We start from the raw sequence: 9,127 nt of genomic DNA, 5'->3' as shown, positions 1-9,127 counted from the left end.
GGAGCACTGGAATGACAAGTTCGCGGCGGCATCCTCGTCATCCCGCCACAAACCGTCATACCGCCGCAGACCGTCATACCGTGATTTATTCACGGTATCTCATCCGCTAACAAGAGATCCCGCTAACAAGCAGCGGGATGACGAATTGCTTAACCGTCATTCCACCATGAACCGTCATACCGCGATTCATTCGCGGTATCTCTTAGCTGCTAACACATAGCGGAATGACGAAGTTATTGTCATGCCACCGCAAACCGTCATTCCGCCGCGGCGCTAACAAGAGATCCCGCTAACACGTAGCGGGATGACGAGCTTATTATCATACCACCGCGGCGCTAACAAGTGGCAACTGTTCTCCCTCGTCATACCGCGATTCATTCGCGGTATCTCTTAGCCGCTAACACGTAGCGGAATGACGGTTGTCGTTTAGTTATAAATATTAAGAAATTTACCAAATGAAAAAAAAGGCAAAAGAAGCCCCGAGTAGTGAGTTTTGACTCTATATTACTGTAAGTGGCGCTGTAATAATGTGCTGACGCTTAGTTTAAGCGCGATTTGGCTGAATGTAGAAAAAATAAAAAAGACATGCAGCCGCTATAATTTTATGTAATCCGCCAATAAATACTCTGAGTTTTTTACTGAATTTTGTCATTGAGCCTGCAGGTCAAAAACAAGTTTTGAGTCATAAATACCCTTACTATCATAATAAGGGGGCTGGCAAAGCTTGTCAAGTAAGTTTTTTCGTTTCTAACGGTTGTTGCCAAAAACTATGCAAGAAGTCTATTGAAATCGCGTATATTAATCGTTGTAAAATCACACAATTGCTCTGTAGAGCTATGCCCTGTAATAATTACTATACCATTTTGCTCAGAGCGTATTGAGATTAGGTTCAGCACTAATTCACACGTTGCACTATCAAGATTACAAAATGGTTCATCTATCAGCCAAACGTTTGCATTAGAAATCAAGAGGCGAGCAAGCGCAACTCTTCTTTTCCAACCTGCAGAAAGTTCGCCATATCTAATATTAAGTACAGATTGCAACTGCAAGCAACAAACAGCTGCCATAATCAATTCCCTAGTATTTCGTATTCCTGCCCAGAATTCTATGTTTTGAGCAACAGTTAAGCTATCTTTATAGGCATTCTTATGACCTATATAGACCATAGAAGGTATATAGGATTTTGGATCATCATATATGTCTTTTCCGCAGTACCTTATATTGCCTGATACCGGCGGTAAAAGTCCAGATAAACTTCTAATTAAGCTGGTTTTACCACTACCATTTGGACCAGTGATTAGAATCTTTGATTTTGGCTCAGCTTTAAAACTGAGATGTTTAAATAATACTTTGTTATTACGAGCGCAGGATAAATTTTCACATTCGAGCATGAATTATCTGCCCTTCCCCTTATGTTTACCTTGAGTTGAAGCCTGAGCTTTTACAAACAGCTCCCAAAATCCTTTCTGGCCGCCTTCTCTATGTATCAATTGTGCAAAACGCTGCATTAAACCATTGCCCATTATAACCATCTTTGTCCATTTACCTACCGGTTTTGCTATGTCAACTATTTCTGGATCTTCTTTATAAACTTGCACATCTTTTTGTTTCTCGCGTAGCGTTTCTTGTTGTTTCATCAACTCTTTTTGCTTATTTTTTTGATATAATTCATTGAATTTTCTGTCTTCTTCCCACTCTTCTTTAAAAACTTTTCTAGGAAATATGATTTTTCTAATGCGATTTTTGTATATTTTTCTCAAAAAGAGAAATACTGCAGCTACAGCAAGTAATGTTACGCTATATAATATGATCTGTGTAAGTGGCATTTCCTGTATCTAATTCATTAAAAATACCCTTATTATTATACCATAATTATAGAAATTGTGCAATTTTTTTGCGGGTAAAGACAGTATAAAAGTAATACTGCTCTATTTCGAAAATTGCGCAAATATCTGACGAACGGGCTTGTATGTAATAAGGTTTATTTCTATACTTCTTAAAGAATTTAGAAGTAAAACAAATATGAACTGCTACAAGACTCACACGTGCAATGAATTAAGGAAGAATGATGTAGAAAAGGAAGTTACCCTCTCTGGATGGTTATACCGTAAGCGCGATCACGGTAACCTAATCTTTGTTGATTTAAGAGACTTCTATGGAATCACTCAACTAGTATTTAATAATGACAAAGACTTTTTTGATGAGATATCAAATTTAAAATTGGAGAGTGTAATTACTGTTACAGGAATAGTTGAAGCTAGAACTGAAGATACGGTAAACAGCTCTATTTCTACCGGAGAAATCGAGGTGATAGTCAACAATTTGCGCGTTGAGTCGGAAGTTGAGTTCCACTTTGATGAAGAAATAGCAAAAGAAGAAAGAAGTATATTGGCAAGCATTACCGGCGAGCAAGAATACCCAGAAAACATGAGATTTAAATATCGATTTCTTGATTTAAGACGTGAAAAAGCCCGCAACAATATTATTTTGCGCTCACAAATTATTGCAGAGCTCCGCAAGCTCATGATAGAGAGAGGATTTTTAGAGATTCAAACTCCAATACTCACTGCTTCCTCTCCTGAAGGAGCACGCGACTACCTAGTGCCAAGCAGGCTAAATCCTGGCAAGTTCTATGCATTGCCACAAGCTCCGCAGATTTTCAAACAGTTGCTCATGGTCTCAGGGTTTGATAAATATTTCCAAATCGCACCGTGTTTTCGTGATGAAGATGCAAGGGCTGACCGCTCTCCTGGGGAATTTTACCAGCTAGACCTTGAAATGTCTTTTGTGACTCAAGAGGACATATTTGACGTTATTGAATCTGCTTTATATAAAGTGTTCGCCAAATTTTCTCGCAAGTCTGTCGATAAAGATTTTCCACGCATTACATACAAAGAGGCAATGCTTAAGTATGGTTCTGACAAGCCAGATTTGCGTAATCCACTATTAATCAGCGATGTTACAGAAATTTTCCGTGATTCAGGGTTCAATATTTTCAAAAGCAATATTGAGCGTGGTATGGTAGTGAGAGCCATCCCTGCACCTAAAACAGCAGAGGAACCACGCAGCTTCTTTGATAAAAAGATAGAACATGCGCAAAAAGAATTCGGTGCTAAGGGTCTCGGATATATAACGTTTGATAAAGATGGAACTGCGAAAGGCCCAATTGCTAAATTTCTCGATGAAAATAGGCTAAACCACATAAGAGAAGCAACAAACATAGAGCCAGGAGATAGTGTATTTTTTGCTTCTGATAAAGAGAATGAGGCGGCAAACATTGCAGGAAAAGTACGCACTCTTTTAGGGTCAGAACTCAGTCTCATAGATGATAATATCTTCAAGTTTTGTTGGATCATTGATTTTCCATATTTTGTATATGACGATAAAAGTAAAAAAATCGATTTCTTTCATAACCCATTTTCTATGCCACACGGTGGTCTGAAAGATTTAGAGGAAAAGAATCCACTCGATATCCTTGCTTACCAGTATGATCTTGTTTGCAATGGAATAGAACTATCAAGTGGGGCAATTCGCAATAACAAACTGGATATCATGTATAAAGCTTTTGCCATTGCAGGCTATAGTAAAGAAGAAGTTGATACAAAATTTTGCGCGCTTGTGCGTGCATTCAGGTTTGGAGTGCCACCTCATGGTGGTATAGCACCAGGAGTTGATAGAATGATTATGCTACTTGCCGATGAGCCGAACATTCGTGAAGTAATCTGTTTTCCTATGAATCAGCAGGGTGAAGATGTTTTAATGGGCGCTCCTTCTAAAATAGAGAATAAGCATTTACGTGAATTATTTTTGCAGATTATTAGGTAAAGTTAGAATATTTAATTGCTAATTAATCATGCAGAGCACGCTCTGCATGATTTATAAAATTTACGTAGTTCAATATGCTACAACAATGTATGTTGGCTAAAGACATTCTCTAAATTTTCAAAATTTAAGCTTAAATCTAAAAATTTTTCCTTTATTTCACCAAAATTTTGAGCTAAGGGGTTTTGAGGAGTTTTATCTAAGCATACGTCACCACCTATTCCCTCCACTCTACCTTTGCAACTATAATTCCAGTAATCATAACTTTTTCCTGCCTCTTTCCAATCTGTCGGTATCATAGGTTTTTTTGCCCAATTAGCAACCCATAATGGATATTTAGAAAAGTCATGGGTTTCTTGCACATAGTAACTATTCCACGTCTTTGGTGAAGCGTATATAATTGGACTGTATCCATTTTCATCCAATTGAGTTAATAAAGCATGAAGATTTTCAGCTCTTTCCATATTAGTGTGTTTTGTAGGGTCATCACACTTTTCTGTTTGTCCCTCTCCACAAATACCTGTTGTGGCGCTAACAGCTAATTTATTTTCACCTGGCTCAAAATTAGCTTTTTTAAGTGTGTTAACTATGTTATTTAGCTGACCTTCAGGTGTTGAAGTCATCCTAAATACGTGATATGCCCCAGCTTGCACATTATTCTCTTTCATTCCTTTGAAATTTTCTTCAAATTTATGGTCTTGATGAGTTTCACCTTCAGTTGCTTTGGCAAATGCAAATTTTACCCCATCTATTGCAACTTTCGACCAATCAATCTCTCCATCCCAATGAGATACGTCTATACCTTTTTCACTCATACTAACCTCATAATTACAATAAATGTTGAATATAAAATATAATAGTGAAAATTTAGTAAATATCTTTTGAGCATATTGTAAATAATTTTATACTAAAATAGTTACAAAGCTCTAAACTACAATCTATAGACAAAAATATTTGTTATTAGTAAGTTAAATTATAGTGAGTTAAAAGTTATGAACGATATTCAAAAAGCAATACTATCAAGCATAATCTGTAATATGATTATATGGTATGAAGTAACTCTTTTTGGAGTTTTAACACATATAATAAGCAACGTTTTTTTTCCTTCAGAAAATGATTATTTAAGCACAATTAAATTTCTTGGCAGCTTTGCAATTGGATTTGGGTTTAGGCCATTTGGTGCGTTTATTTTTGGCTACATTGGAGATAAGTATGGCAGGAGGAAAATTTTACTGACTTCCGTAATACTGGCTTCGATATCATCTACCGCAATTGCGTTTATACCAAGCTTTAGAGAAATAGGAATACTTTCTCCTATACTACTTCTGCTTTGTAGGATAATACAAGGAATGGCAGCAGGTGGAGAAACGAGTATTAACTCGGCTTTTTTAATAGAACATTCAAGCGATAAAAAAAATCTAGGATTTTTAGGTAGTATGAAAGCTTTTAGTGGTGCTCTTGGTTCTATTACATGTTTTGTAATGATAGCTCTTTGCAAAAAGTTTACAGGTGAAAATTATGAAATTTGGGGCTGGAGGTTGCTCTTCTATTTCTGTTTTGTTATGGGCATGATAGGCTTTTTAATAAGATATATAATGGAAGAAAGCCTAGCATACAAAACTCATGATAAAAATAAAAGCTTATCTAACTCTCCGTTTTTAGAGTTAGTCAAGAATTACAAAAGAGCATTTGTGATAGCAATTGGACTTGGTATTGCTCAGAATGCAATCGTTTATTCGGTAATTATGTTTTACAACATATCTGTAAAAGAACTTATTCTCTCAGGCATCGATATTAAAAATGCAGTAAGGATTATGGTTGAAATTACATTTGGAACGTCTGCAGTGCTGTTTGCAATATTGTCTGATAAAATTGGAAGAAAAAACGTGATAATTCCTACATTAATAACTCTAGCTTGTGTCAGTTTACCAGCACTTTCGCTATTATCATATGATAATCATTATATTATAACACTCACTTTTTTATTGATGAGCATACCGATAGGCGCATCTTTTGGAATACATAATTCTCTTGCCTGCGAATTATTTCCAACAAAAGTTAGATGTACTGGCTTCAGTTTAGCTCATAACATATCAGCAGGGATTTTCGGCGGCCTTTCTCCATCGATATGCATGTTTCTTATAGAAAAAACTGAAACAAAACTTGCAGCAGGCATTTATCTTACTATCTGTGCATTGGTCAGTCTAATATCTGTACTTCAAATTAAAGCCAAAGACAGAAAAGTTGATTGGTGAAATTGTTTCAGTTGAAAGATAGCACTTCAATAGACCTTTCGATGTGTTTAGGGATAGGAGCGGTAATAGTAATTTCTTTATTATTTGGTAATTTTAAGGACAAAGAATGTGAATGAAGGTGAATCTGATTTGCTACCCCGTCAACAAAAGCTTTTTTACCACCATATTTACCGTCACCAAGAATAGGGCAATTTATATGAGCTAAATGTGCACGTAACTGATGGGTTCTGCCGGTAATTGGTTGTAATTTTAAATAAGCAACATTATGTTTTAACCTTGCTATAATTGAAAAATGCGTAGTGGCACTTTGAGGTGAGCCTTCATCAACGACCACTTTTTCTTGACCAGAAATATATTTTTTTACCAACGGATAATCTATTATTCCACTATCCTTGCTTGGCGTGCCAGAAGTTAATGCTAAATAAGTTTTTTTTACCCTCCGTCCTTTAAATTCCTCCATAAGGTATCTGGCAACACTAGCATTGCGTGCGAATATTATCACTCCGCTCGTATCTCTATCTAGTCTATGGACAATTTTAAATATTTCTCCCTCTCTTATTTGGTCAAGCAAATCACTAATGCTAATCTTTACTTTTACACCACCTTGAACAATGACCCCTGCGGGTTTGTTTATAGCTAGTATATATTCGTCTTCATATAATATGTTCTCTCTTAGTAGATTCACTAACTTTTCATTATATTTGCAGTCAGAATTAGCGTTCTCAATATAATTCAAGTGCTTCAGCGTTATAGTTTGTCCAGAATTTACTCTATTACTAGACTTTGCTTTGCAATCATCAACTTTGATTAATCCTTTCCTTAAAGATTTTTCAATTACAGATTGCTTTAGATCAGGAAAGATTCTTCTGATGTACCTATCTAGTCTAACGTTATCGTCTTTTACTAATATGGTTTTTATATTCTCCATTGACTTTATTTGGATGTATGCTAATATCAACTGTTTGCATGACATAAAATAAAGTATAGCACAAGATATAAACCCTTCGGCTACATGTGCTATTTATTTAGTAGATTAAATATGAAGTTTAAAACTCTGCTGTCAACTTCCTGCAAAACTAGTGAAAACCAAACTTGCTTAAAACCACTTAATTAGTTATAGTTATAAGTTTGAGATACAGTAAAATGATGGCTTTTGTCCCTTTGATTATTTTTTTAATCTTGTACCTTGGAAGTGGTGCTTATTTTTCTTTTATCGGAACTGATAATCCACTTCATCAGGTTTCACCAGTAATCTGCTTATTACCAGCACTATTTTTTGCTGTCTCACGTGGTACAAATAAAATTCAGCATAACATCGATACTGTTATCGAGGGCATGGGTGACAAAAGCACCCTTACTATGTGTTTAATTTTTCTATTTTCTGGAGCATTTTCTGCGGTTACTCAATCAATTGGTAGCGCAGACACTGTTGCTAATTTAATTCTTAATTTCCTTCCAGCAAGATTACTGCTGCCTGGAGTATTTTTGGCTTCTGCTTTTATTTCAACTGCAATTGGCACATCTATGGGAGTTGTTGCGCTGATGGTGCCTATAGCTGTTAATCTGGCAAAAAGTGGAGCTTTTGGTCTTGAAATAGGAACTGCAACTGTAGTAGGTGGTGCTGTATTTGGTGACAACCTTTCGATGATATCTGATACCACCATTGCATCTGTTTCTTCACAGGGAGCTTCAGCAAAAGATAAACTTAAAATAAACTCTAAGGTTGCATTTACTGCAGGTATTATAACACTCACCTATCTGGCAGTGATTTCAAGTAGTACAAAAATTATTTCTATATCAAATTTAGATTATTATTCTATAATAAAAATTATTCCTTATATTTCTTTAATAATCATGGGGCTGCTTGAAGTCACCACTTTAGTAACAATAACTGTAAACATAATTATTGCTGGTGTGCTAGGAATAGCTTTTTTTGACTATGCTACCATTCAATTTCCTCATGACGTGTATGACGGTTTCAAAAAAGTAAACGAAATAGTGATATTTGCGCTATTTATTGGTGGTTTGAGCCATATAATGTACAAACAAGGTCAAAAAGCGTTGCATAAACTTATCGATGAAAGCAATATCACAAAAACTAAAGCTGAATTTGTGATAGCAGGAATTGCGTCTATGTTCACTACCTTAGTTGCCAATAATACGATTGCTATTTTACTAAGTGGTGGCATTGCAAAAAGACTCGCACAGAAACACAGTATTGCGCCATATCGCAGTGCATACTTATTAGATGTTTTTGCTTGTGCTACAAAAGGTATCTTACCTTATGGTTCCCAACTATTGCTAGCAGGGAGTGTAGCTTCTGTATCACCTGTTTCTTTATTAACAAAAGTATATTATTGCTTTATTTTAGCAGCAGTTACAATAGGCGAAATAATCATCAACAGCAGAAAAGAGAAACATTGTGCGGCTGCAACTTAGAGTTTCTCTTTTTTTTACCCATAAGAAACGGAATTACTTGACAAGCCTCACCAGCCCCCTTATCATGGTAGTGAAGGTATTCAGTTATCTTCATCTGTGCAGATTAAACAGCAAGAAAACAACGTAGTTGGCGTCTTATTTTTAATTTTTTGCACTATGTGCACCTTATGTCTTCACAATATTTCTGGGTTTTTACCTATATAAGCTGAAACGCGCTTATAAGTCGTTTAAGACAGTATAGTACGCCAATTTGCAGGATTAGAGAGTGACAACTAGCTAACACGGGGTTTCTTTTGCCTTTTTTTCTGCTTAGTAAATTTCTTAAATATTTGCAGCATAGGTTAGTTGCAATTAAAAGCAGCTAAATTGCAGTATTTAAGACTTAAAAAACGCCAAATACTGAAAATAGACAATGACTAGGGCTTCTTTTGCCTTTTTTTTCATTTGGTAAATTTCTTAATGTTTGTGGCTAAACGACAACCGTCATCCCGCAGCGGGATCTCTTGTTAGCGCCGTGGCGGTATGACGGTTAAGTAGGGTGTCATTCCAGTGCTTGACACAGTTGTCTAAGTGAGGAAAATCACCAGTGGTTATATTATTGCTATATTTCT

The 9,127-nt window shown here is 36.0% G+C and overlaps 4 protein-coding genes across 4 annotated transcripts in view; 1 reads left to right on the top strand and 3 right to left on the bottom strand.

Annotated features, from left to right (window-relative positions):
* Positions 1 to 1,637, bottom strand: part of LOC105558047 (2-oxoglutarate dehydrogenase, mitochondrial-like) — a 7,866-nt gene extending 6,229 nt beyond the window's left edge. Inside the window, exons 1-2 of the mRNA XM_012005534.1 lie at positions 1,421 to 1,637; positions 1,001 to 1,321 (exon numbers count right to left, since the gene is read on the bottom strand). Of these exons, the coding sequence (XP_011860924.1) occupies positions 1,001 to 1,321; positions 1,421 to 1,637 (538 nt within the window). The remainder of the gene's footprint in view (positions 1 to 1,000; positions 1,322 to 1,420) is intronic.
* A 385-nt stretch (positions 1,638 to 2,022) lies between these two features.
* On the top strand, positions 2,023 to 3,825 carry LOC105558046 (aspartate--tRNA ligase, mitochondrial-like). The gene has a single exon (XM_012005532.1). It carries the CDS (start codon positions 2,023 to 2,025, stop codon positions 3,823 to 3,825), a length of 1,803 nt encoding a protein of 600 aa, XP_011860922.1.
* Positions 3,826 to 3,894: 69 nt separating this feature from the next.
* On the bottom strand, positions 3,895 to 4,637 carry LOC105558045. Its single transcript, XM_012005531.1, has 2 exons — positions 3,986 to 4,637; positions 3,895 to 3,902 (listed from the first exon to the last, which is right to left on the bottom strand). The coding sequence occupies exons 1-2, from the start codon at positions 4,635 to 4,637 to the stop codon at positions 3,895 to 3,897; spliced, it is 660 nt and encodes a 219-aa protein (XP_011860921.1).
* A 1,447-nt stretch (positions 4,638 to 6,084) lies between these two features.
* LOC105558044 (RNA pseudouridine synthase 1-like) lies at positions 6,085 to 7,005 on the bottom strand. The gene has a single exon (XM_012005530.1). It carries the CDS (start codon positions 7,003 to 7,005, stop codon positions 6,085 to 6,087), a length of 921 nt encoding a protein of 306 aa, XP_011860920.1.
* Positions 7,006 to 9,127: the final 2,122 nt, after the last annotated feature.

The sequence above is a fragment of the Vollenhovia emeryi genome, unplaced genomic scaffold, assembly GCF_000949405.1.
Source record: "Vollenhovia emeryi isolate VEMERY1.0 unplaced genomic scaffold, V.emery_V1.0 DF939388.1, whole genome shotgun sequence".
NCBI lineage: Eukaryota > Metazoa > Arthropoda > Insecta > Hymenoptera > Formicidae > Vollenhovia > Vollenhovia emeryi.
The sequence above is the reverse complement of the archived record's forward strand: the minus strand, read 5'-3'. Positions and strand labels throughout refer to the sequence as shown.

What these genes read in the sequence shown, in the direction of transcription:
- LOC105558046 (XM_012005532.1), top strand. Translation starts at nt 2,023, where the DNA reads ATGAACTGCTACAAGACTCACACGTGCAATGAATTAAGGAAGAATGAT.
- LOC105558045 (XM_012005531.1), bottom strand. Translation starts at nt 4,637, where the DNA reads ATGAGTGAAAAAGGTATAGACGTATCTCATTGGGATGGAGAGATTGAT.
- LOC105558044 (XM_012005530.1), bottom strand. Translation starts at nt 7,005, where the DNA reads ATGGAGAATATAAAAACCATATTAGTAAAAGACGATAACGTTAGACTA.